This window comes from Coloeus monedula (genome assembly GCF_965178545.1).
Source record: "Coloeus monedula genome assembly, chromosome: 11".
Classification (NCBI taxonomy): domain Eukaryota; kingdom Metazoa; phylum Chordata; class Aves; order Passeriformes; family Corvidae; genus Coloeus; species Coloeus monedula.
Window position 1 is genome coordinate 11,845,362 of NC_138791.1, and position 27,679 is coordinate 11,873,040.

General features: G+C 44.8%; 1 protein-coding gene across 1 annotated transcript; it reads left to right on the forward strand.

Moving 5' to 3' along the window:
* Nucleotides 1–202: 202 nt before the first annotated feature.
* QRICH1 (glutamine rich 1) lies at nucleotides 203–26,992 on the forward strand. Its single transcript, XM_082288952.1, has 11 exons — nucleotides 203–285; nucleotides 1,250–1,310; nucleotides 4,803–5,132; nucleotides 13,449–14,465; nucleotides 16,743–16,920; nucleotides 17,523–17,677; nucleotides 18,432–18,546; nucleotides 19,850–19,958; nucleotides 20,313–20,464; nucleotides 21,158–21,248; nucleotides 22,045–26,992. Exons 3-11 carry the CDS (start codon nucleotides 4,824–4,826, stop codon nucleotides 22,235–22,237), a joined length of 2,319 nt encoding a protein of 772 aa, XP_082145078.1. The 5' UTR covers nucleotides 203–285; nucleotides 1,250–1,310; nucleotides 4,803–4,823; the 3' UTR covers nucleotides 22,238–26,992.
* Nucleotides 26,993–27,679: the final 687 nt, after the last annotated feature.

Sequence of the window (27,679 nt, forward strand, 5' to 3'; positions counted from 1 at the left end):
TGTCCCCGCGTGTCCCCCCCGCCTTCTGCGCGCCCCCGCGGCCGCGCGCCCCCCGCACAGGACGCCCCCCAGCGGCCGCGCCCTCCCCGCGCCCCGCTGCGGCCAGGCCCCTTTAAGGCGCGGGGCGGGCCGAGGGGCTGAACTCTCGCGGGGCTTGGGGGCCGCGCTCTCGCGAGGCTGGGGCAGCGCGCTGATTGGCTGCGGGGGGTTGAATGTAAGATGGCGCCCAGGGAGCTGTGAGGGGAAAAGACTCGGGGCCGAGGCGGCGGCGGCGACAGGGCCGGGGTGAGGCGGGGCCGGGTCACGCCGCAGCGCAGCCGGGCCGGCGGGCCGGGGTAGTGCGCGGCGGCGGCGGGGCTGGGTGGGGCCTCCCTTTGGGCGCGGGAGGAGGAGGCGGCGGTTCCGGGGGCGGCGCGGGCCCGGCGGGGAGGGGGAGGGGGCGGCCCCGCCTGCCGCGCGCGCGCTTTCCTGGCCCGCGCGGGCGCGCTCCCCGCTCTTCCCCCCCCCTCCCGTGCACCGGGCCGTCCCCGTCGCCCCCGCCACCCGGGCAGCGAGGCACCGGAAGGCGCGGCCTGTGCGCGGCCCTCGGCAGCCCCGTCCTCGCGGAGCCCCCGACATGGCTCCTGCCGGGGGGGCGGGGGAGGCGGTGTCGCGGCGCCGCCTGCGGGCCCGGCCCGGCCGCCCCGCCGAGAAACAAAGGCGGCGGGAGCGGCTGGGGCAGTGCCGGGTGCCCGCGGGCGGGGGAAGCCCCGCGGGCTCCGCGTCCCCGCTCGGGCAGGACGGAGGCTGAGCTGCAGCCGACGGTCTCAGGGCCTGAATGCGGAGCTTTGCCTCGTCTTGGCTGGGTGGCCGAGCGGTCCGTAGAGTTCCCGGCTGTCTCTCGGGGCAGCACTGGGAACACCTGCGGTGGGGTGGGGGCTCTGGATACGGTCACTACTGCTGCTGCCTTGTTCTAAGTTCTATCTGCCAGTAACTCCGGAGTTACCCACCGTGCCGCGCCTGTCGCCGCACGGCGCTCTGTGACAGATGTGCTCACACAGTCGTTCCCAGTACCACCAGGCTGAGGGATACGATGGTTAGAAATTGGGCATCTTGCAATTCCTCAGTAGGAGCTGCTAGCTGCGTGGATGATCATATATTTGTTTCCTGATTTTTTTTTTCTTAATGGAATACATATTTAAAATAAAATGACTTAATAAAGAAAGAGGAACTGGGGATGGAAAGGGCTTCTTTGTTCTGTCTTCTCCAGAACGTTACAAGTCTAAGAGCTCAGGACAAGAGCAGCAGAAATACATGCAACATGGTGACTGGTGAGTCCAGATTGTCCACATGCTGCAAGTTGTGTGTGTGTTTTCAGTAACCTCAGTCTAAGTTTTATCAACTAACCGTATGTGCTCATAATCTTCAAAGAATTTTTCTTGAACTTACTTCCTGAAAAAAATGCAGTTATGCTGCACAGAGAGCAGTTACCTTACTTTGTTGGAGAAACTTATTGCCTGGATGCTCTTTTTTTAAATTTTAAAATGCAGTATTAAAAACATGCTGCTGAGATCCAGTGAGGGTGGGTGTTTGCAGTTTCCAGTGCGTGTCTGTGGGATAAATGGAATGCACAAATTATGTGTTTTAATAACTAATAGTAAAAGTGGTGACTGCAGCAGCAAGCTGCACGTGTTGCCCTACAAAAGCCTGTTGAATGCACTAGAGCCTTACAGAGGTTTTGTGCCAGAAGTGCAGGTTGGTTTAGTTTTAATAAGTAAAATTTCTGGGAGTGCAGCATTACTTTCCTGAATCTTTCTCTGGACCGGGTACCTCCACTGCTGCATAGGGTCTTGTGAAGTTTTGAGTAGTTCAGTGCTTTTAGTTAAATAATCCAGCAGCCTTAAAACTGGTGTGAATGACCCATGGAGACACTGTTACCTACAGGGTCTGTAGCTGCATCTGTAGAGAAAACCCAAGGAAGATCTTGTCCCTCTTGTGGGACGGGAACAGATGCCTTGTGGCATGGTGGGGCTCTGGTCCATGCCTTTGGAATACTGCAGGGTCTCACCTTAGTGGCTCTCGGTATAGTAACTTCAAGAAAATGTAAAGGAAATTCTTTTCTCCATGGTAGAAGAAAGAAAAGAGATTCTTTGTGACAGCTTTTGAGAGAGGAAGATTTACTAGTAGGGGAAGACTGGCCTAGTAGGCTCTTGGTTTTCATGCTAACAAGAACTAATTAAAATGGACCAGCTCAGCAGGGTCAAGGATTTGTATTTAAGAAATTAGTGCTTGCTTTGTTCTGCTTCCTGGTGGTCAGAAGAGGTTGGTGATGGTTCGGTGGTGGACCTCTGCTGCTTATGCTTCTGGGTTTCTTGTGGCTTCTGGTCTCTTATGTGGGAGAATGATGTAGCTTGTGAAAGAAGGGTTGGAGTTTCAAAAGTGGAAGTGAGGGCTATCAGCTCCCATTAGAAACAGCAGCCCTGTGACCTCCCTGCTCTCTCCTTTGACAAGATTAACAGAAGGTGGATAGCTATTCCCTGAACCATTACAACATAATAAATACCAATGCACAAGCAGGAAGGGAGCACCTGGGAGAAGTGAGCCCATCCAATTCGGCAGCAGCTGGCTGTTAAAGAGCATCTGTGGCACTTATGTCTGGGATCCTGCTGTCAAAGAACATCTGTGGCATTCGTGTTTGGGAGCCCAGCATGGCATCCTTGAGGTTTATTCCTCAGAAGAGTCTTCCTTGTCAAAGCTGTATCTGCTAGTGCACCTCAGAGTGGACATGGAAAATGATGATGCCCTTCTGAAAGCCTCACTGTAATATTGAAGTCAAATACTTGGAAGTTCCAAGTAGAAGGCTGGGACAAGTTAGTTGCTCAAAATCTGTTTTCCAACCTCAGAGTCTATAATGGAGTGTCATCCAGCTAGATGCAAAACACATTTCAGTGTGCCTGCTCTAGGTCTTGTCTGAGTCCCTACGGACGCATTAACATCATTGTTCTCCCTTGGTTTCACCCGGGGCATATGGTCACATAGCAAGGCATTAGTAATGTGTGTTGTAGAGGTGTAATCTACTCTTGGGTGGCTGTTGGAGAAGTGAGTAGTCTTACTGGCTCTATCACCCATAGCTGGCTTGAAAATGTCAGATTGGTGTCTCTGAAAGAATCGTTTTTCTGTCCAGATGTGAGCTCCACAGGAGCTTTTGTATGCCGATATTTACAGAGCTGTTGGATTTGCCATGTGAACATCATTATATGTTTTTTTTACTAAACAGTGCTGCATATTTTAAGAACATCTTCTGTAGAAATCTCATACAGCAACAAATGTGTCTTAAAGACTTCAGAAGCCATAGATAGAGCACAAATTGCCTCATGTATCTTCCCCTTACCTTTGATACTTGTTTTTTTTTTTTCTCCTGTGGGCCTGGTCCAATGCACTAGCCATGAACCTCCATGTAAACAAAAACTGTGTGTTTGGACTGCTGTCATGTAACAATGAAGAGGGGTTAGCGTTTGCTTCAGCTCTCCCAGGTTTTGATGATAACTGGGGCTGGACTTGTGCAGTGTGCTTGAGCGCCAGTCAAAGCCTGGAGTTAACTCCCATTTTCACACAGGCAGGCTTTTGCAGTCTTACATTCAACCATAGCCCTGTCTGAGTTCTACTTTGTAAAATCATGGTAAAAGGATACATAAAGTTCTCTTTTTGTACCTGTCCTCTTTAGAACTACAGTCAATGTACATAGTGATGTCTGTGTGGTTTTCCTCCTTTATGTAGCTTGATCTAGTAGTGCTGAATCACCTCTTCTAGTCCTAATCTTGTGTTGTTTCACATCTTTTCACAACTGTCTCAGTGTCCAGTGATGTGATAGCTCAAATGTATTTATATAAAGGCTAATTAGTGCCTTAGAAACAACCAGTATACTCACTGCAAAAACAATTTGTGGGTTTAAACAAGATAAGTCAGTAAGAAAATAATGCTGTCAGAATATACCCTAGAGCTGTCTGACGCTCTCAGGTGGAGTCATCTTTGGTGGTGGTGTTTTTTTTTTTTTTCTCTTTGCTTTCACTTCCGCCCTGATCATCTAACTTCTTTTTCTGTCTTTCTTTTGTCTTCACACATGGCATGTTTCATGTTAACCTCTTCCTATATTAAAAGGAGATCAAAAACTAATGCTGCTGTTGCCTTTGTCATTTCCAGAGCTCTGCTTCTCCATGTGTGTAGTTCCCTGTTTGAGGAAATCGCTAGATTCCATTGCTCTCCTTTTGCTTGCTATGTTCAGATCGATGAGGCTATCCTAGTCCTAATAGCAATGGGCTGAATGCTGCATCTGTTGCTCTTCTGTTGTGCTACCCATTAGCTGCCTAGAATAGAACTGCACGGCCTGATAGAACACACTGCTCAGTTCCCCAGCTCTGCGGCTGCAAAGCAGGGCTGCAGATATTGATTTCTGAGCCTCTCTCGCTAACAGTGCATGCTGCAAACAAATGGAATGTACAACTGGGTTTGTCTGGTACAGGACTTGCCTGGTCTGGGTGAAGTACAGAGCTAGGAGAGCTTACCTGGCAGTGAGCTCTGTGAGTAGTTCCACAGTCACACCTGGGTATCATTCAGACTCCCCTGAGCTGCCAAGGGTTAATCTGAGAAATGCATAGTAGCACAAGATGCCTCGTAAAACTAAAGCATCTGTCTTGGGCATCTGGCTGTGCATGTTTGCCAATTTTCATACAGTACTTGGTATGAGAAATTAGTTACTGGAGTTAAGAATATCCTTGCACCGAGGGAGTGCTGTAGTTAAGACTTTTACTTTCTCTTTCCTTAAGGAACCCTGAGGACTTTGCAATATGAATAATTCTCTGGAGAACACCATTTCCTTTGAAGAATACATCCGTGTGAAGGCGCGAACAATCCCCCAGCACAGGATGAAGGAGTTTCTAGACTCCCTTGCTTCCAAGGGGCCAGAAGCTCTCCAGGAGTTTCAGCAGACGGCTACCACCACAATGGTGTATCAGCAGGGTGGCAACTGCATTTACACGGACAGCACAGAGGTGGCTGGATCTTTGCTTGAACTTGCTTGTCCTGTGACAACCAGTATCCAGCAGCAAACTCAGCCAGAGCAGCAGATACAGGTTCAGCAACCCCAGCAAGTCCAGGTAAGCATCTGAAATCATCCTTGAATGTGTATATGACTTGCTAACTGATAGAGTAGTGTTCAGAGCTGTTGTCTAACCTTAAGCCGCAGACAAGTACTTAAGAGGCAGGGCCAATTAACTTTATATAGTACAGCAATATTTCCCTTTCATTTAAGGAATTTGGTAGTAAATTGGCTCTCTGGACTGTGCCTCCCTCAGGCCCTGCTGTAGGAGGAGCCACGTACATAGCAATGGAGTGGTGTCACCTATTGGAGAAATGGTCAACAGTTCTGGCATGTGCACAACTCCCAAAGCCTTCTGCTCTGAAGCTGCTATAAATACCAGCCCCCTCTGACTGTCTGGTTGTTCAGGGTGGCTGTGGGATTGAGCTTGCCTTCAGGTTTTTTTTATTACTTTAATAAAATCAATAATCTTTGAAAGGTTTTACTTGAACATTCTACAAGTTGTTGTTCTTGAACTGTCTTTTAAGTGAGGGAGAAATGCCAGAGAGTCAACTTTAGGATATAAACCAGGGGATGATACATTTCAGGAAAGGAATTCTAAAGGATGCATGGTAGATTATCCATTTGCATAGTGGAAGGAATTGTCATTTTTGTTATTTTTTAAAGTAGATATTACATTAGGTATTTTAATAAGTATTAAGTAAGCAAATCCAGCATCAGAGGGAAGAAAACCAAACCAATGTTACAACTTAGGATAACTGCTTTTGTCCTCAGATACATTTTGTAATTTGAAGAGTTCATAGGTGGCAGGGCATTTACTAAGGTTTTTCTGTGATATATCTCCAAACAGCTGAACTCTGCCTATAGCTGCAATTCTGATACACTTGAGATATGAATCATTCTTCTTTCTGTAGCAGAATGTAAAGCTGTGAGCTCTCTTGTTTTTACATTAAATGAGGGTATGGAGTCACAAATAGGGTGGAAATAAGGTACAAAATAAGTGCGAGCTTGCTGCAGTGCAGTAGACTTGTGCCAAAGGCTCACTTGCATGCTTTTATCCTACGGCAAAGACAGACTTGCCTCCTTCACTGGTAACTCATCTCCAGTTACTCTCTATTGAGTAAATAAATGCTTAACTGGGGCTTTTGTAACCTGTTGCCCTACAGTAACTTGTGTTGAAAGGCTTTTGAAGAACAAAAACCGAAGTCTTGCAGGCATGACTTGGATCTCTGCATGAGGCTATTAAAACTGATCAAGAGTGGGTTTGGTTTTGCCAGCTAGTATGTTTTCTGGAAGAAGTTTTGTTTTTCAGTAGAAGAGCTAGGAGGGTTGGCTTTTGAGTGCCTCAGCCTTAAAGATGTGGAAGGCCCCCAAACCAATTGTAGAAGTCAAAAGGAATCTTTTTTTTCCCCCCACTCATTTTTTACCTCTTGCTGCCTCCTTTCAGAACTACTCAGTATTCAGGCTTAACTCTTGCAAGTCTTTTAGTAACAGAGATAGGGAGGGAGGTCATATATCATATGCTCCAGAGAAAAATAACCTGACCTTCTTGAAAATAAGCATAGAGTTGCTGCAAGAGACCGGTTCCTGATTTTTGAACTCAATGACCTGCATCCAGAATATGAAAAACTCGTGAAAGTCAAGATTTCATCAAGTTTCCTAAAGAATGTTGTCTACTCTCTGCTCCTTGTTTTTGATGTGCCTCTGCTTTTAGATACCTGCTTTCCCATTCGTACAGCTCATAACCAGTGTTTGTGTTACCTACCCTGCTGTTCACTTTAGGGTGTTGCAACACCCCAGAACACTAAGGTGGCACATTTGATACTGGATGGGGCTGCAGCTTTTGTGTATCAGCAGTGCAGCTGGACTCAGGTGTATTTGAGCAGCTAGCTCAGAATTATCTTAGTTTTTCTGCAAGAATAAGGTGGAGAAGAATGTCTTTACCCCTTTGAAAGAGTGTTTTTCTGTCTTTCAAGATTTCTTATGGAGACATAATTTATGTTAAACCCATGATTTAGTGTTAACTTATCTCTGCACTGTCACTGTGGCAGCAGTGGCGGAGCACAGCTTCTGGATAAAGCTGGATTTTGTTGTGATTCTGGGGAGTGACAGTGTTCCGCTGTAGCAGTGCACCCGGTCCAACTGACTCCCTGTGCTGAAATACTGCTTGTGTTGTATTATGATGAATTCTGGTCATCTGCCGAAGCCTCTTAGCTTTTGATTAAACATATGTCCTGGTACTTGACTTGGTAATCTGTTTAGTTCTTGCTAATCCAATTGCAAATCAGTGGAAGACCCTTTGAATGACTATGCTTATGTCTGGCAGTGTGACAGTACTGCTGAAGGTGACTAATAGTATGACCAGTCAGATGACCTCACAGTAGCAATTGCTGCTGATGATCTTTCAATCATGGAGATAGGCAGTGCTCAGGTTCCATCCTGGATTTTACTAGCTGTGAACAACTAAAGACAGAGTGTGACTTCTTGCTGCTTTAATTTTTTCTGGCAAAATAAATTTTGTCTTTGAAGAAGTTGTCACCTTAAGGTTTTCTTGCCTAAAAGGTTCAACAAAGTCTTATCAAGTGTTTATTTTACAGGATGAATGGATGCAACTGTTGGGTTGTTTACACTAGTCATTGCTACAGTTCAAGTGTCCTGGAGCTCCTTCCACACCCAGTATCACAGGGGTGCCATAGGTGACCTTAAGAAGGAGTTTAGTGTGTCAAGAGTTGTCATACCTTGTAGTGCATCAGGGAGTGGCTGAGAAGGGCTGTGTTTTGTTCCAGTTGAGTAAGAGTTTTATCAGCTCTGCTTTTGGTCAGATTATTGCTTGTTGGTCCTGTGCATTGAGGCCATCAAATTGATTATGCCAGTGAGAAGAGGTGTTTAGTGTTGACTTGCTTCCCAAATATGGTACTTCTGCAGAGGTCAGCGAACCTTTTGTGCCTCTTACACAAGAAGCTTTAACTGAAAGAATATCAAAGGACAGAAAGTATCTTTGCTTATGATGTGTGTGGAGAAATCCTCAGTTTCAGCTTTTTATGAACAGTCTGATGTCTAGGTGGCAAGATTTTCTTGGGCAGGGCTTGAGGGGAGGATGCTACATGTGAGCAAGATCATGGAACTGTATGGGGAATGGTTAAGTGCCTGTGTAAAATATCTTTTGGTTGATACTTGTGGCTTTCTAATCGTTCAATTCCTTATGTGTTTACTGCTGAGTCTGTTCTGTGACTTCAGACAATTACAGGAGGCTGGGCGTTACTAATGACACAAGGCAGGGAAAGATGCCCTTAAATAGCTTAGAAAAAAGTCTCGTTTCTGGCTCTGCACAGAATGCATCTTTCCTTTGCTTCTGATGGATGCACCTTCCTCTTGCCTCTGTGCTGGTCTTGAAGTTTAGCTTGGAGTTAGAGTTCCTATTTGCTTATGTTTGAAAAACATGCCAGTAAGATTTTAGTGTAGCAGCAGGTATTAATTATCATTTGTTAGGGCTGAGTGGGGCACTTCAAAGAGTGGTTATAGTCAAGAGTGGTGTTTTCGAGGTAGCATTTACTTGTATATGGAAGTAGGCTTCTGTTGGAGAGGTAAGCTGTTTTTTCCTTGGTCATGTGTTTTAACTGTCTTAGACCTAAATCCCTCCCCAGTGTACAGCTTCACAGCATAATCTTGATATTGTAACTATTCAAACACACCCAAGGCCTAATTTAGCTGATGGAATTCTCTCTCTGATGTTGATGAATGAGCAGAGGAAAAACTTGGAGTGAGAGTCAGTCTGGCCGTTATTCTGAAAAGCTGACTTGTACCCTTCCCGTAGACCTTATTTACTTAGATAGCAAAGGACTTCCTGTAAAGTAGTTAAATAACAAGTTCTGACATTTCCTGCTACTTCTCTGATCAGTCTTTTCACTTACACTTTTCGTATCTGTTTTGTACTTGCATGTACACTTTCTGGTGTAACTTTAGAAGGAACTCTTTGTTACAGTGTTAGCTTTTAGTGCTGGACTTGCTTTAGCTTAGGACTGTTGAGGGAACTGTATTCTAGGTCTTCTGTCCTTAAATTGGGCAAAAAACCCTGAGATTACTCTTCTCATGCTCTCACTAACTTTTTTCCCAAGTATTTGACTTTGTGTGGGAAGTTTGAGATGCACCCACATTACTTCTGGGGGCATTTGAAGCATGCTTCCTGCAGCAAGTTGGCCACCTGCCCCTTTTTACCTCTTGTAGGTTTGGAGTCTGTCATTTGGGGTTCCCTCCTGACGAAACTAAGCTGTAAGATGCAGTCTTGTGTCTCCATGATGTCAAACTTGGCTGGTGGGCAAGACTAGAACTAAGTTTGAAATAGTCTTCTGGAAGGTATAGTGTGGACATGTTAGTACGTCTCCAGTCTTGCTCTGGAGGTCTGCTCTTGGTGTGTACTACTGCTTGCTAGTGTAAACACGCCTCAGAAACCAAGATTTCTTTGTGAAAAGATGCATTTAAGAGCCTGTCAGGTGCTCTAGGACAAGCTAGATATAAAAAAATCCATGCAGGGAAGAGTTGCTAGGTGTGCTCATTTAGAGTTAGGTTTTAGGAAATATTAGGTAATCCAGTCAGTCTACAGATGAAAGAATTAACAAGCAAAGAAATCTCAGTTGTTTCAGAGCTGCGGTTCTGAAACAACTGAGTCTGATTCCTTTTTGGGCAGAGAATCCGTGCAGGGCAGACATGTTATGACTCCTACTTGAAAGTTTGTCTATCAACCATTAGGAAAAATAATTTTGGCAACCAGGCTTCAGCTGTTCTCATGGTCGTGGGGTTACTGATTTACTCTTTGCATGTGCTCAGTTCAGGACAGAATATGTTTTTGGGCTTGATGTGACAAGATTTCCTCTAAGGGAATGTAGTTTTCCCCTCCTGTTATGATACAGCGTTGATTTCTGACACTTGATTTTCTAGTCAGCTAGTATTTGATCCAGCTTCCAGAGACTTTATGGTGAAAAGGCGTTTCTCTGTGTCATGGTAGCCTGCTGGGAGGTGATTCTTTCATGCTGTTGGATCCAGACTTTCGGCAATAAATAGTATTTCAGTACTGGTAACTTGGCATGTTCCTTTCTTGCACCAGTAACCCAGGAATTCCCAGCATAACATGGTTTTGCTTTAATCTTCAGCATAAAGGGAAGATTTAAAGTCCTCCCTGTTGGTCTTGGCCTGTAAATTTAAAACATTCCCCTTTGTACAGAGTCTTTTATAAAGTCATCTGCTGCTGGTGGGGTTAGTGTAATACTTTGTCTAACTTGCTATCTGAGGAAAAAACGGACAATGAGGTCAATATAAGAAGCCTCTGGTCTCAGACTGGGTTGAAGCCTGTAAAACTGAAATGAATGCTTGTAGCACTCCTGCATAAACCTACTAGAAAACAGGGAGGGATCTGCTGCAAGATACGGTTTTTAAAAATGGATGTGTAATTCACAGGGAATGCATAATGTGTGGTAGGTAGAGGTCCAATATCCTTTTAAATAGGACCACTCTAGTCAGATGCCTAATGTCTGTAGTTTGCAACACGGAGAGCTTCAAGTCATTCTGGAGTTTGACTTCATATTGTTTGGGTCTGGACTCATTCTTTGAGTGTTAATAATAGGGTGGACTCTAAAGCAGTAGCAAGACATCCTGGTTGTAGGAGTTAGGATTCAGTCCTGAGGGAGTTTCAACAGGCCTCAGGGCATGACTGCTCGTCTGCTGAAAGTGGTGGAAGTTGCCCCTGACTTTCAAACACTGTAGGCTCAGGCTCTGAAACAGATAATGATTCAAAGCTGTGCCAGGGGATGTTCAGGGTGGACATTAGGAAGCATTTCTTTACCGAGAGAGTGGTCAAACACTGTAACAGGCTTCTGAGAAGTGATTGGTACCCCAAGGGGGTCATTATTTAAGAGGCATTTAGACAGTGCTGTTAATGACATGCTGTAGCTTATGGTCAGCCCTGAAGTCGTCGGGCAGTTAGGCTAGATGATCAGTTAGGTCCTCTCAAACTGAAAGTCTGTTTACAAGAGCAGAAGGGAGCAAATGCTGTCTTGGTCCATTTGTTCTTAGACCATGCCTCTTGCTGACAATACCTCTTTCTTAAACCAATTCCATTACCTTTCTAATTGTGGTTGTGTGATAAAATTGTTTCAGCACAGGAGGAGACTTTGAATTCTTACTGCTAGCCGAAAAAAAGTCTTTCCTTTTTGTATGTTAGAACACTCACAGGAACTGTAATGTAAAAGTTTGAGTGGGAAGAAGATGGGGGTCCTTTTAAGGTGTTCTCAGTCAACTGTGCAAATTATGAAAGCACTACAGAAGTACAGGACACATTTACCTCTTACCATCATTTTGAATCCTAGCAGGTAAAGCAAATGTTTCTTGTGTGAAACTGAAAATATCAGTGCAATAAAACATGTAATTTGTTCAGTCTTTGGCTTTTGCCTTGCAGGTAATCTTTTGAACAAGGACTTAATTTAATAGTAAGGACTATATTAGTGATTTTTAAAGTGAAGTATTTTGAAGAATTCTTGCCTTAGGGGTGTGATTGCAACTGGCTTTCTTAAACTGAACCCTTACCTGGGATCCGTGTTTGGGCCTGTTTGCCCAAGGCAGTACTCATGCTCCAGGGCAGAACAATATCAAATAGAACTGAGGAAACATCCCATAGGTGAGTTCATCTTTTTCAATTGACTGCCTGATCAAATCACTCATTGATGCAGCTTTTGAAACTGTCATGCTGACATAAGGTCACATGCTTCTTGTTACCTTGCAGGAAATTATTATAGAGTCACCACGTCAGCTGCATTACAGTATGCTGCACAGAGTTCCCAGAAGGAACTGTACCCTATTCTTCCTGGAAATAAATTAATTCTTAACAGGAGGTGACTTATAAATTGGGCCTGCCAGTGGGGCTTTTTGCTACCCCAGTTTTTTCCTTAGCAACTCTTAATTGGCTGTAAATGGGTCCTTAACATTTTTCAAGACTTCTTAGCAGCAATGTTGGGAAGTGGATTTTGTGCACAGCAGGCCTGCATTGTAGTTCTTTTTGGTATTGTCAGGCTGGCTAGTGTGCTGTCTCTGTGTAAATGCTGCATTAGTCTGACTGGCTCCAGGAAGTGAGCTAGAAAAAGGTGAGAGGACAGTGAGTAGGAAGACATTTAGTTTTATAACTAAATAAGTCCGTGTTGGCTCCAGAAAGAGGTGTTGAGGAATTAATTCCCTCCCTTAAAATAAAGTGTTAATGAAGCCTGGAGAAACAGATGGTCGTGAGAACCTGGGAGATATCACTTCTAGGACAAGGCAAATGTAACCAGTTGTCTGTGTAAATGTGAGGAAAAGTGGAGAAGTGTCTGGACAAGGGATGTGAAGGTATTGAGACCTGAAATTTGTGCTGGGGGCTGCCTGTGACTCCTGGCTTTCAGTGTGCTGCTGGACTGCTGCTAGGTATTGTGGCAGACCTTGGACAAATGAGCATTAATGTGAGAGGGTGTGATTTCCCCCCCCCCCCCCCCCCAAAAGAAAAGGAACTGATTTGAAATGAAGTCAACATATTTTGTCTATGTTATTCAGCATTGACTAAGTGCATGAGCTAGAAAATGCAACAGTGTAATTCAGACAATAAATGGTATTAAATGGAATAAGTAAATAATGAAAAAAAGGTTGGTTTTGTCATTGCCAAAGAAATTCTTCTAGAGTTTAAAAATCATGCTGCAGGGTAGGCCATTCATGCATGATAAAGATTGAGGTTGAACTTGCCACATTCTGTGTTGACACCTGCTTGAGTAGTGTTACTATCAATGATAGGTTTCAAAGTAATATTCCCATGCTTTATGAGGAAAGAGCCAAGTGGTGGTTTTGACTTGTCTGTCAAATTGCCTGTCACCAGCTAGTGATCCTGTGGCCATCTTGGGACTGTGGTGGGCAGCAGTAAAACCATTTAAAGCATGGTAAGAATGAGGCAAGTTCCTGCGATTGTAATGTGCATGACCTTAAAGTGCTGGTATTGCAAGACCTATGCTAAAGTAACATTTTAGCAATGCAAATAGCTTTAAAGACACTTTTGGATTCCAGGGATGCAATCTGTTGGCTTGAGTCCATAGAGCTTTGAGGGTGGAGATGTAGCTCACGTGCTGTTCTCTCTCTGCTGAGAGTCATGTGCAATGCTGAGCAAACACATCTACTGTATCACTGTTAATAACCAGGCACTTCTAGAATAACTTGGTTTCATTTTCCTGAAATCTTTACTAATGGAGTAATATATGGAATCATAAAAGGGAGCATAAAAGACCTGGAGCATAGATCTTGAGTGACAGACCATCTCTGTTGAATCACTGACATTTGCTGATCTCTAACTGCTGGCTTGGTGTCATTGCAGGTTCAGGTCCAGGTCCAGCAGTCACCGCAGCAGGTCTCCGCCCAGCAGCTCTCTCCACAGCTCTCTGTTCATCAGGCTTCTGAGCAGCCAATACAGGTCCAAGTGCAGATCCAAGGCCAGGCGCAGCAGCAGGCATCCCAGACAATACAGAGTCAGTCTCTTCAGAGCCCTAGCCCATCACAGCTGCAGGCAGCTCAGATCCAAGTGCAGCATGTGCAGACTGCCCAACAGATCCAGGCTGCCGAGCTACAGGAGGAACACATACAACACCAGCAGATCCAGGCCCAGCTTGTGGCAGGACAGGCCATTACTGGTGGTCAGCAGATCCAGATCCAGACAGTCGGGGCACTGTCACCCCCACCTTCTCAACAAGGCTCGCCACGAGAGGGAGAGAGGCGGATCAGCTCTGCGAGTGTCCTTCAGCCAGTGAAGAAACGTAAAGTGGATATGCCTATTACCGTATCGTATGCTATTTCAGGGCAGCCAGTTGCCACAGTGCTGGCCATTCCTCAGGGCCAGCAGCAAAGTTATGTCTCTTTAAGGCCAGACTTGTTAACAGTGGACAGTGCCCACCTGTACAGTGCCACTGGGACCATTACTAGCCCCACTGGAGAGACGTGGACCATCCCTGTTTACTCTGCTCAACCACGTGGTGACCTTCAGCAGCAAAACATAACCCACATTGCCATCCCTCAGGAGGCCTACAATGCCGTCCACGTCAGTGGCTCGCCCACGACACTGGCTACAGTGAAGCTGGAAGATGACAAGGATAAGATGGTGGGAAGTACTTCAGTAGTGAAGAACTCTCATGAGGAAGTGGTGCAGACTCTTGCTAATTCGATCTTTCCAGCACAGTTTATGAATGGCAACATCCACATTCCAGTGGCAGTGCAGGCTGTAGCAGGGACATACCAGAATACAGGGCAGACAGTGCACATATGGGACCCGCAGCAGCAGCAGCAGCAGCCCACACCCCAAGAGCAGGGGCAGCAACAGCAGCTACAAGTCACTTGCTCAGTAAGTTAAAACTGCCTCTTGGTCTCAGTTTGTGATTAACAGCTTAAAAATGTTGTGGACAGGGAGCATGCCAACAGACAGCTGGTGTCTGGGAAGCAGAGATGCATCTGTCCCAGAAGCCTGAATGTGACATAGGGCACTTGACTCCTGATGGGTATGAGACTATCATGTAGTAATGTTGGTACATAGTTTTAGGATTCAAAACTTTCCAAAAGAAAGTACGGTCTTGATCTTAGTGTTAAAAATTAATAGATACATACTAATTGCCAGATTCTTCATAGCGGGTATTCTGAGGTCTGCAATATTTTCCTGAGCTGTTCCAGGGGTTGCAGTGGACAGGCAGGGATAATTGCAGCCAAATAAGGTGTGCTAATATGTACTAGTCATTATTAGTTACTTTGTGTTATGTTGCACATGGAATCCACAGCAGATCCAGCACCCAGGTAAAGTGTCGAAATCGGACTAGTTGTGAGCAAACTTCCTGGATCAATAGTATGTAAGATATTTAGGGGCATAAGCCCCCCTAAATACATAGGCAATTCCAGGAGGGATGTACCCTCTCTCTAGGCGGGGCAGTAAAGCTACTAGAAATGAACATCACACTTCTGGGAGTTGACCCTCTCAAAACTGTGAAACTGAGAAGGAATTTGCCTGCCTGCCCTGCACTGTCCTCTAGCATTGTGCTTCTAGAGGATCTGGGAAAATTGCAGCCATTTTGCTCTATTTGTGAAAAATGTAAGTTTGTTAAGAAGCATCTGCCAGTTCAGCAGATTTACTTCAGCCTATGACTGGACAAGGTATCTGTGGGGTCAGGGCAGAAGACTGTCCCTTGGATTGGGCTTATGGAGGGAGTTGGCTCTGGAAAGCTTTCAGATCTCTGGAGAGTAATGTGGCAGCACTCTGGAGGAGAGCAGAGGCTCAGTCCTGGCTCCTACAAAGATAAGGAGTCAGTTCGCCCTTGGACTCTTTAAGGCAGAGAGAGGCTTTCCTTCACAACTTGGTTGCCATCTGCCTTGATTAAAGTTGGGCCTTTTCAGTCAGTTTCTCTGCAGCTGTGCTACATGCTGCAGCTTCAGGGGCTGATAAGTGAAAAGCTAGTAAGAGCTGATGCAGAAAATAAAAAATCAACCAGAGGCAGCTGGAAGGCTCCAGTCTGAGACTCTTGCAGACTTTGCCTCTTCAGCTGTTGGTTTTTCATACTGAGTAAGGTCCAGGTATTAAAAGTCTCTATGCTGTTTTCACATGCCATGGTCTCTAGACTGTCAGAGCAACTTTCACTAATATTGGCACTTAGCAGTATCAAAGGAAAAGCTGCTTTTTGGAGTAGCTCTTAGGAAGGAAAAAGCAAAACTGTTTTGATACAAGAATTGCTATTTCTGTAACATTCAGGGTGCCAGTGAGAGTTTGACTAAGGTCTGTAAAGTGGTTAATTGAGGTAGCTATGAGACTCTCTGGCATGGAATTGAGAAGCTGTAGTGAAGAATGCAGAGTGAGTGCAGCTGGAGGGCTAGCTGCAGATTTTAGATTTGTCAAGGAAACCAATAGCACCAATAAGTTTCAGTCTGAGATTGAAATTCTTGGTGACCTAAGGTCTTGCTGCGAAGTAAATCTCCAAAGGGTCTGGAGATGCCTTAGGTCTGTAATAAGTCATACAGTCACTCTTCACACAATAGTAGCTAGTCCCCATTAGCAGTATTTGATATTTTGAGAACACTGCATTGAAGTTGAATTGGAGTTTTGATGCTGTGTTCTAGTCTTACTGCTTTTTACCTCTTACAAATGAATTAATCTTATCCATCATGGATGATAACAGAATGTATTTATTGTGTGCCTGTTATATACTGCTTGAAGAGAGCATGGATAGGGAGGGATGCCAGTGGTGTATCACATGTGATTGTACCCAGGACCTTCCTCAGGGCGGTCTAGGTGTGGAGCAGCAGTGGTTAGTAAAGCTGGTGGCACCTTCCTGTTCAGGGGCTGGTGGTCTCTGTGGGCTGATCTTGTAGTGAGATGGACTTCAGTGGTGATTCAGAGTGATTAGTGAGCTGAAGATAGATCTGTCCATTCAAACCGAAAGAGTTTTTGGAGTGTAGAATATTCTTTTGTGAGCAGCAATTCAGGTTGGACAACAAAAGTTGCATTCCTTGGATTGATTTCTTGTTAGGAGTATTGCAGAAGGTTGGTATCCTGGGGCTACAGGTATTGCGGGATTCTTGCTTTTTGTCCAGCTGTTGCATATTGAAGTGTGTATATAAAATGAAGTGTTTTCTTTCATAGGCTCAAACTGTTCAGGTTGCTGAAGTTGAACCACAGCCACAGCCCCAAACTTCACCTGAACTTCTACTTCCAAACTCTCTGAAGCCAGAAGAAGGTCTTGAAGTGTGGAAAAGCTGGGCACAGACCAAGAATGCAGAGCTGGAAAAAGAAGCCCAAAATAGACTAGCACCTATTGGAAGTAAGTGTCATGAGAACATGGCCTTTGTTTCCTTTCAAGCAGGATTAGGAATGACTAAAATGTTAGGCGTTTACTGCTCTGGGAAACACTTTTGTTTAATCAGTGATTGTTCCTAAATTTAAACTTCAATTTACTCTGCAGTACTAATTCTTGTGCATTCCCACTGCCGCAGGACATGTATTAGCTCTGTGCTGAGCCCCCTTGAGCACCTGGGCACTTGATAGCAATAGAAAAGGGCACTGCATGACTGTGGTGCATGGACAAAACTGTCTGGCCAAGCTGGTAGAGCAGTCACGGAGTTGCTATTTTCCTGTTGCTGCAGGGCAGCACTTCACTGAGGGCACGGTGAAAGAAGACAATAGTTACGCATTTGGCAGGGCAGAGGATCTTCCTATCAAACTCTTGCCTGTTTTATCTTTTAGTATTTCTGACAGCATAAGATTTGGATTTATTTCAATTTGCTCTACTATACTGGGAGAATGAGGTAGTGCTGGACCTGCCAGATAGAATGGCAAAGCTGGAGATGTGGGAAATCTTTCCTGAAATGTTAGGAAATAATATGGCTTTATGGTTTAAATAATATAGCTTTGTTTTGTTTCCAGGGCGTCAGCTGCTGAGGTTCCAGGAAGATCTCATCTCTTCAGCTGTGGCTGAGCTGAATTATGGTCTGTGCTTAATGACACGAGAAGCTCGAAATGGTGATGGTGAACCCTATGATCCAGATGTGCTCTACTATATCTTCCTGTGTATTCAGAAGGTAGGATGGGACAGTTTTGTGTGCTGCAGAACCGTACATGTTGCCAGCATGTGTAGGGAGACTCTTGGTTATAAAAATAGAGACTGTGGCTTCTGTTAAGCTTCCCAACAATTTTATATGAAAAAAGTCTCTTTGCTTAAAAAGCCCTGAAAACATCAGATGACTTGTCCTTAGTGCAAGCAATGCTTTCATCTACAGGTTAAGTTTGTGAATAACTGAGTTCAGTATCATAGTGAAAATAATAAGTCCATTTAGCTTTTTTGGTGGGGAGAGAAGAGTTGGATGATGTTTGAAGAAGCTGTCAGAGTCAAGACTTAGATCTAGTTGAAGCTTTAACAGGCAAGAACTTACGTGCTGTGGGAATATATGAGCTTTCTGGAAGAGCTGCAGGAACAGAACTGAACCTAGACAGGGAAATTGAGCATCCTTGTTACCTGAAAAAGTAGTGTCCACTAATCATGTGAAATAACATGAAGTGAACACACCTGAGATAAAACATGAGATCCAATCAGCTTTACTTTGTAATATGGTTTTTCCTTTTTCTGTCTTGGCATTCCCATGATAGTAACTGAGATTACCTACCCTGTAATGGCCTTGGTGCAAGAGTGCTCACTCTTCAAGTAAATTGTATTAGTCTTCAGTGCTATACTGTAAAACGCTCGACTGACTGAGTATGGGGGCCTTTAGGATAAGGTCTGGTCTGAGGAACACACTTGCTCCCGCTGTATTGGCCTGTGTTGTGAATCTCTTACAGTATCTCTTTGAAAACGGCCGAGTTGATGACATCTTCTCAGATCTCTACTATATTCGGTTCACTGAATGGCTGCATGAAGTTCTTAAGGACATACAGCCCCGTGTTTCGCCTCTTGGTAAGGGCTTTTGTTAAGAACTTTAAAACTTTCCAGAGCTTGGAATGTTTAAACTGAACCTAAAGCATGAGTGTAGTCTGAATAGAAACCCTTTTGAAGTATGTAACATCCCTAGGCCAGCTCCTGCTGGTCAGGGAGAAAAACGTTGTGTTTGCAGTGAATGCTGGGGTTGCTGCAGTTGTCAGGCTCTAACACTGACTGTCAGTGAACATTATTTGTCTGTCACTTGTCACCTATCAGAAGGCACATTGTAGGGACTTTGTAGTGTCATGAGACTGGCTTACTTGGCAGCCAGCTGATTGTTCATCTGAACCAAGTTTCCTCATCTGAAGTGGTAATACATCTTGCCTCTAATATGTATTGTTTCTTTGGGAGATAATAACAGCACTGCCGTAGTGCCATGTGGCCAGATGGATACTGTCTGCAGGACCAACTGAGTGTCCAAGGAAAAAACAATGAGTGATTAAAGCCTCCAATGCTGCAATCAGGAGATCATGGCAACAGGGATGGGGGGAGCAGTTCCAGAAGACACAGATTTTGACAGAGAACTGTATGAGAACTAGATTAAGAATTGCATTTTCAGAGCATGGAAACCTGGTTTCTCATTGTTTCATTCCCTTTGATATGTTTGGACATCAGTGAAGAAGTTACTGCTTGTGTTCAGAAAAGTAGCTGATGTAACAGGCTAGGTGGCTAAGTAGCACTGTAAGTTTTGGAATCCTTTTGTTTTCAGTCTGGCTGTTTGATCAGTGTTTTGACATTCCACAAGCCCTCGAGTTCATACTGCTGTCTGTTTTTCTGTTTATCTGTGTATTTGGAGTGTAGTATTTTTCTTCTACACAAAGGGGAAAAAATTTGAGAATCAAAGGATTACTCATGTGTCCAAATACATCACTTGGCACTGTGTGCTGACTAAAGCTGTGCACAGGGCTAAGAACTGATTTGTTACACTGGCCTGCCTGCTCTCACATATTATTGGATTAAGAGCATCTGCAGTCGAGTCAAGCCATTAATTAAAAGCTGTTTAAGTGCATATTCTTTTCTCTGTGGGCTGGGATGTATAGGCATGTTGCAGAAGTATACTCCACAACTAGAGGTTGATGGATATATACAGGTGTTTCCTAACTGTACCTGCTATTTTAAAAGTTATTGGCAGAGCACTGAATCTTGACATTAGTGAGAATCTCCTTTTCCTCCTTCTGTTAAGATTTATATGCTCTCCAATACTTACAGACTGTAAAATGCTGCCTGTGTTCATGCTGTGTCTATCCCCTGGCATGATGCTGACTTCTGATTGTTGCAGGTTACATCCTCTCCAGTCATGTAACAGAAGAGATGCTGTGGGAGTGTAAGCAGCTTGGAGCTCACTCCCCTTCCACCTTGCTCACTACACTGATGTTTTTTAATACAAAGTAAGTACTCAAATCTTGGGGAATCTTGGTGAATGAAAGAACTTCAGATACCTTAACAGGATTGGTGTGAAACTGCTGCTCTGGGTAGGGCAAAATCATGAGTTTCAAATGGTTGCACACAGAGCCCACTTGTAGCGTCATCAGACAAAGAAGATGCAGTATAACAAGGAAGTGAGCTAGCAGAGGGCAGACTGAACCTGTGGCTTTTGTATACTTTGCTGCTGGAACAGTCCTTAGCCCAGTGGTTGGTTTGAGCTTCAGCCTGCTCATGACGACTAAAGGTAACTACCTTGCTGTTGTGACGATGTCTCTTGCTTGCCTCTGAATGTCCTATGTTCTGTTCTTGCTGCTCAGGTACTTCCTGTTGAAAACAGTAGACCAGCACATGAAGCTGGCCTTCTCCAAGGTGCTGAGGCAGACCAAGAAGAACCCTTCTAATCCCAAGGATAAAAGCACGAGTATCCGCTATATGAAGGCTCCAGGCATGCACCAGACAGGACAGAAAGGTAGTGTCTAGGAGGTTTCTTTGGGAATATTTTACTTACTTGGGCTTGAAGAAGTGGATGAACCCGGAGATGTTTGCAGGTAGGGATTCCAAGGCTCAGCCAGTTACCTGCAGCCTGGCATTATATGTTTTCCATACATTCTATTCAAGAGAGCGTAGTACCTTTTAATCATAAGCTTGGGGACGTACCTTAACTGAGGCATGTGGGACTCATCAAGAACCAAGGATAATTTTTTTGTTACTTTTGGTTTTTTTTGTGGGCAAAGAGGCTATTGGGTGTAAGTGCTTATGAAGAGATGGAGAAAATTCTTTGGGAGGGCTTCTCTTACCTTGATTCATGTGAACCCATACAGAATTCCTATGTAAGTACAATCTGTCCTCTTAAAAGCACAGGATGCAACTGAGGCTTTGCAGTCTTAGTAGTGAGAAAATTTCCCTTATTTTGCGCACTGGTAGAGGAGAAATGGAAAGAAGGATATGGATGGGTTATGATTTTCAATAGCCTTAGGACAAAGCAAGCTCTGCGTAATGCTTTAAGCATTTATAGCCAGGTGCCTCTGCCCTGAACAGCCGTGTGTCTCTTGCCAGCTCTTGCACGGTGACAAGGTGCTGCAGTCTTGAGGCTCTGTGGTACTGCTCAGTGTGCTGTGCTTACACAGAGTGTCTGACAGACTTCTGGGGGGCTGGTTTGTAGTTACAGATGACATGTATGCAGAGCAGACCGAGAATCCAGAGAACCCCCTGAGGTGTCCGATAAAGCTGTATGACTTCTACCTCTTCAAATGGTGAGAGCTCTCATCTGTGTGTATAGTGCTTGTCTTCTGTGACTTGGGGAGCTGCACCCTGTGCCTGGCCTAGTTTTCAGTACTGTGTGATATTGCTGGCACAGTTTCTATATTTGCATAAATTTACTTAAATGGAGAGGGGTGTTGATGTGAGAGAGTGGGATTAACTCTGATGGCATGTAAAATGAATTTTTGGGGTATTTAAGACAAATCCTGATTTGTGAACTGGCTGCTCTTAATCTTGGACATTTGCTGTGTTGGCATGAACTTGTTCTTCTGCTTGTGAGTTGCAAGTCATCTGGAAGCATCCACTACTGAAGATAGGAGTAGGGTCCTATTCAAACCAGCTTCTGAATAAAAATAAGGACTTGCTATGGAGATTGGAGGGTGCCTCAAAGGACTCATCTATAAATTATGATGATTCTGATACTTAATATAGTAGTTCCTCTGCAATGATGGGTCTGCAGGTAGCCTGAATGTGAAAATATCCCATCCTGCTTTGAAAGATCTGAATCTTTCAAATCTGAAAGACTCTAAAAGACTCTGAAAGACCCCTAAAGCCATGTGTGTGTTATGCTTACCAGTGTGGAATAAAAACTGCTTTCTTGTAGTCCTCACCTTGGCATGTCCTAAAACTTTGGGATGAATGTTGCCCCTAGATGTATCTCTGTACCTTCATGTCTCATCAGCCAGATGTTCACTGTCAGAATTTGTGAAGCCTGGGGTGAGAACAGTGGTGGTCTCTCTCTTCCAGGACATTTTGTTAGTTTGGTTATTTCTGATCTTCCTCACACAGCCCCCAGAGTGTGAAAGGCCGGAATGACACATTTTACTTGACACCGGAGCCAGTGGTGGCCCCCAACAGCCCTATCTGGTATTCCATCCAGCCGATCAGCAGAGAGCAGATGGAGCAGATGCTCACCCGGATCCTGGTGATACGAGAGATTCAGGAAGCTCTTGCCGTGGCTAATGCCAGCACCATGCACTAAGGCATCCTTCGTGGCTCAGATGGGGTGGGGCAGGGTGATGGGGGAGGGACAAGCAAAGAGAAATTGTACAGACTTTTACACTAAAGGAGATGCCTAAGTTTTTGGTTTTTTATTGGTGTAGTTATGAAGCCCTTTTAGGCTTCTTCTCTTTAAAAGAATCTAAAGGAAAACCTACCCATTGTGTATCCTACCCAACACACCAAACTGTTGGAACCATTGGAGGCTGCATATCCCCTGCGAGCTGGGAGCTGTGGAAAGCTGCTGGTTGACTCTGGGTTTTTTTTTATGATGTAGAAAACATGAACTACAGGATTGGCCTGGTTGGCTGGGGCCTCTGTCTCCTTGGAGCACGTGCAGCCTAGAGGGCACAGAATGATGGATGGACCTGCTCAGCCAGTGGAGGAGAGGCAGGCATCTTCTTTTCTTGTGCTTGGACGTTAATTTGCTGTTATCTTGGAAGAAAGAGGAGAGAGTGAACTGCAATTATGATTTATACAAAAAAAAACAAACCAACAATTTCTATTCAGACCTTTAAGTGACATTTTTAGATGTTAAAAGTACAAACTTTACCACACTCTTCTTTTTTGGCCTAACATTGAGGCCTTAAACCTTGAGGCTTCTGTGCCTGATGGAATTCTTGTAACATACACTTGTGTATCATATAAAGATACCACCCTGTTTCTCTTATGTATTCTTACTCTAGTTGTTTATTAAGAATGACGAGCACGTCTTTTCAACATGCCATTGAACAATGTGTCTTTATTTGGGGAAGAGTGAGCTGTGAGGGTGGGGGGTCATTATACAAAGATCAGTATGCAAACTGGTTGTTTTCATCCCTGTTCATTCTTTCCAGCTCAACTCTGCTGGATTTCTTTCATCCCTACAATTTATGAAGGTAGAAGGGCATAAACTTCTGTTGAAGGACCTGAATGTCTGCTTGCTGATGGAAGCTCAGTGCCAGGCTAGGAACATGGGATCTGTGAGATCAGACTGTCCTAATGTTCTGTGGCTTTACCCCAGGCAAATCCCCCTCTCTCCACCTTTTCAAATGCATCACACCAACGGCATGATGAAGGGGTAGTGGAGGGAAAAGGCCTTCCAGGAGCAGCATATGGCTTACTCCTGCAGTTTAGCAGCCTTTTCACAGTTTTTAACACAGCCGTGTAGCTTTTGGCATCATTCATGATCATAATCCCCAGCCCTGTAGCCTTGCCTTGCTGCATCTTAAATGGTTGCTGTATTTTATATCATTAACAAATAGTTTGCTCTTTTGAAGCCAGCAGGTAGCCAACTGTGCTTGAAATGGGAGATCACTTGCCAGGCTTGTTATTTGTGCCACCAGCTTCTTGGATGCAGAGAAATTACTCTGCTTCTTGAACTTGTCTTCCCTGCTTCTCCACCTCATGTCCCTTCCCTGTTCCAAAATATACAGATAAATATTTAAATATATATTACAGTAAAAGAACTTAAACTTGTGTACAGGCAAGCAGCTTTCCTGAAGCCTCTGTTGTCCAGCACCTGTCTGTATTGAGAAGGAAGGTTTGCCCTCTCTGTTGGTTGTGCAGAGTGTAAATTGATGAGAGTAGCCATAATATTCCCTGTCTTTGTGCTTGTGAGCAGTGTTGAGGTGTGCAGCTTAGAGAGACTTCCCAAGCCCGTGATGCTTCATACTGACATTGGTGTTCCTGAGGAAGCAGGTGTGCTTGAGTTAGCTGTCAGTATGAGCAGTTTGTTCCCTCTATAGGACTCTGTGTTCAAATAAGTAAGTGCAGAGAGGTGAAGTAGCAATGCACTGTTGTTTTGTTTTACACTCTTAGCTCAGTCTGCCCTCAGAACTAGGCCAGAGGAAAAGAGCCTGGAATCAGTGCCCAGATCCCAGTGGGTAAGCTGGGAAGATAGTGCCCAGGGTGTGTGTAGTGCTGGCAGCAGGTACTGTCACCTCAGTTTGTCTCCTGGGAGCCAGCAGTTGCCCCCTGGTAGAGTGGCTGTTGGGATCACCAGTACTGTTTCAGCTGTCAGAAGCCTCTAATCCCTTCACCGTATTGTAGTGACTGGAATGTCCATCTTTGGCCCTATACTAAGTCTTTGAAGACAGGATTAGGGGCAGGCTCCCACTGTTCCAAGCAGTTGCATGTGCCTGCTGCACAGGATGCCCAACAGGCACTCACGGAGTGGCTTGCCCTTTCTTTTGGCAGTTTATCCCATCATCAGAGCAGAGTTGGAAAGCCTGCTGCCTTGGTTGTCTCCATCAAATACAGTGGATATTAAACAATCTGCCAGATATGCACTGTACCAGTTGCTTTACTGGGCAGCCTTGAGAGCCACCTCTTACACTAAAAATTGACAGAAGCTGCAATAACATGACAGAATTTTAGGGCAGTTGGAGGCTGGGGACAAACAGGAACTTCAGCCTAGCTTTCTGGGGAATCAGAATTCCATGATACCTTAAAATTCTAGATTGTGCACTTTCCTTACCACCCTTAACTGCAAGATGATCTCAAGTCTTTGTAGGGGGAAGAATTCTCCTTGATCTTGGACGATACTGGTTAAGAACAGGGAAATTTGGCACATGGTGAGCTGTGGAGATCTCCTGGTGACTGGTTTTGTCCTGATGGACTGGAGTGTTTCCATTCCTTTCTCATTGTCCGCATGTACATAGGAGAGGATCTGCTGATGCAGAAGTGGACTGCTGCACTGTTCTGTACTGTCTCATCAGAATGTCTGCTGTGTTAACTTCATTCCCTATTTTTAGAGACAATCGATATACTGTGACTTAAGGATTATTTTCCTGGATCTGGCTTCTAGTCTGCCTCTCTGGAGCTAGTTTAAAAGGTACAGTATTTCTAGAATATAAATACTATGTTCTTTGATAGTGAAGAACATGATCTGCTCCCTTGTAGGGGTTTGTAGGAAGACGTGCACAGAGTAGCACAGAAGAGTGCCGTGGCTTAGGGTTGCTATCCATGTTCTGGGAAATGTTCCCGGTCAAACATGTAAAATAGCTTTTTAACACTTTCCTATAACCAGCTTGACCGCTGCTTGAAGGGCATTCCCCCTTGGCTCTGAGAGTGCCAAACTGCTTGTACTGCTCTTGTATGCGTGTATATATTGACAGGAAGTCTCCGTGCCCTATGCCTTGTACGAGACAGGCTGAAAATGCATCGATCCCTAAATAAATAGACCTGAGAAGTCAAGCTAGAGACTGTGTGTTGTTGATTTTGAACTGTGCCCATCTTGTCACTGTGGTATGAAAGGAACCATAGAAAGAAGAGACTGACTGTTGTAAAGCACCTCACATTCTGACATGAGACTCATGTATTGGCCAAACTCTTGACATTTAACAGTGTCCCTATCTTTAGGAAACTTGTAGCCTCTTACACACGTGTCCAGAGCACCATTAGATTTTCATTTGCTTTCAAGAGGTCAAGCATTTCCTCTTTGGTGGTAATGGCTGAAGCAGCAGAGAGCAGACTAGAGAGTGGTTCTTCACTCCTGCCTGCAGTATGTAAAGGGAATGGTCTAAGTAACTTCATAGGGCCCTCATCTATTGGCTGCCTCACCCCTAGAGGTCTGGACTTCAGAGGGGTCACAAGGTCTGAAGTAGTTCCTGAACTGTTCTGCCTTGGACAATACAAAAAGACTTCATCTGATCTAATAAGAATCCTCTTCTGCACTGTTGCTGCTAGGGCAGAAATCAAGAGTCTTGTTCTCAGCTGCACCAGGGCTACTGTCTGCCTTGGCATACATAGAGAAGGGATAAGACCTTGAAATCTCCTATGCTGTGGTAAGAGCAGATCCAGAAATGGTAGAAAAGAGCCCCCTGGGTGTATATAGGGGGTGGAGGACTGCTGGTACTGTACTTGCTCATCCTCTTGCTGGACTGAGTGCTGCTGGACACTGAATGGCTGTGCAGCTGTCCAGTCCAGCCACATTCTTACGTGAATTTAATAGTGACTGACTCGGAGTTAGTGCTTAGATTCCTAAATCACTGTTAAAGTGGGATATCAACTGTCTTCCACCTTATATGGGGCTTTTCTCCCCATCTTATTGCTGGAGCTGCTCCTCTCAAATATTAAAGGGAATGCACCTTATCCTGATGATTCAGCCTCTTCTGTTTTGCTGGTGCCAATGCTTAGGAAAGAGCCCTTCTCTGCTTGAACCTCTTCCTACCTTAAGGAACATCTCAATTCTTCCAGAAGTCTTGCTGACATGCTGCCCCCAAATCTCTGAAGCAATTGCTGTGTCCTTACTTGTCGGTTCCCTTTTCTGCGTGGCTGAAGCTCTGCTCTTGGCACTGCAGTCACGTTCCCTGTAACCCTGTGCATGGCAGCCACATTTGCCTGCTTCTCCCTTCTCGTTGGAGCTCATCTGAACGGGAAGGCAGATTAAACCCACTTACAGCAGCAATAAACCATGTCTAGAACTTGAGGGAACTGCAGGAGAGAATGAGGTGGAGGGGATGTCTCAAAAAGGCAGGGTCCAGTTGCAGCCCAGGGCCTCGCTTGATAATGAGTGTGCAGCCTATATGCAAAATACATCTTGTCTGTCCCTCCTGTGTTGACCCAGGTCTAAACAGCACATGTGATTGGCATCCTGCAAAGTGACCTTCAGAACTCTCCAGTAGCTTTGCCCCGTGAGTAACTCACACTACAAATCATTTTAAAGAGATGCACTCAACTATTTTTTTAATTTAATTTTACTCTTATATTCTCTGCTCTTTGTAATCTGCTTGGAAATAAAATGTTTTTCCCTGCAGCCTTTGTTGTAGTCTGTTTGAAAACCGTTAAACTTTGTCTGATGTTTCTGTTGGAACAGAAGCCAACATGCCTGTTTACTGCTGTGCCTGTGCAGTAGTGCAACAGCTCAGGTCCATGTGTGCTTCCCAGGTAGGCTCAGCAAGCCTTTGTTAGCCTGTTCTTTTTAAAATAAGGGTAGAGAGCTGTTACACTGATCTTGGTCTGGCATGATGCCTCCTGTTCTGCTGATCCTGTGACAGGTAATGCTGATTCAAGAGTGCATGTCCTTGGCAGGCGGTGCTTTCCGATCTCTGTTCATGTTTCCTGTGTCTTACAGCTGGGTAACACGAGTAACACATTTCTTGAAGCTGTTTTCTGATCTTTGGACAAGGAGTTAACTAGCTGCAGCAGGGAGTTGTAGGCACAGGAGCACTGTTCTTTAGTCCCTGAACTAGTTATTGTTAGACAGGGGGTTATCTTGGCTGGTGTGTTATGGGGGAGCAGGTGAGAAGGGGTGTGGTTGTCTCGTGTCCCTGGTGCTCTGTGAGTGGATCTGGAATGTCACAACAAGCAAACCAAGAGGAGGAAGTTTTGTAACCTTCAGTACAGGAACTTTTCCTGATGCCCAAACGGAGCTGCAGGGATGGGAGCATCTCATCCTGGAAAAAGCCAACTGCTATGTTCTGCAAGGCTCCTCTGAGGCAGA

Coding starts and splice junctions, on each gene's coding strand:
- QRICH1 (XM_082288952.1), top strand. CDS start 4,824: ATGAATAATTCTCTGGAGAACACCATTTCCTTTGAAGAATACATCCGT. Junction 20,465..21,157: donor GCACCAGACAGGACAGAAAG/GTAGTGTCTAGG, acceptor GCTGGTTTGTAG/TTACAGATGACATGTATGCA. Junction 21,249..22,044: donor GACTTCTACCTCTTCAAATG/GTGAGAGCTCTC, acceptor TTCCTCACACAG/CCCCCAGAGTGTGAAAGGCC.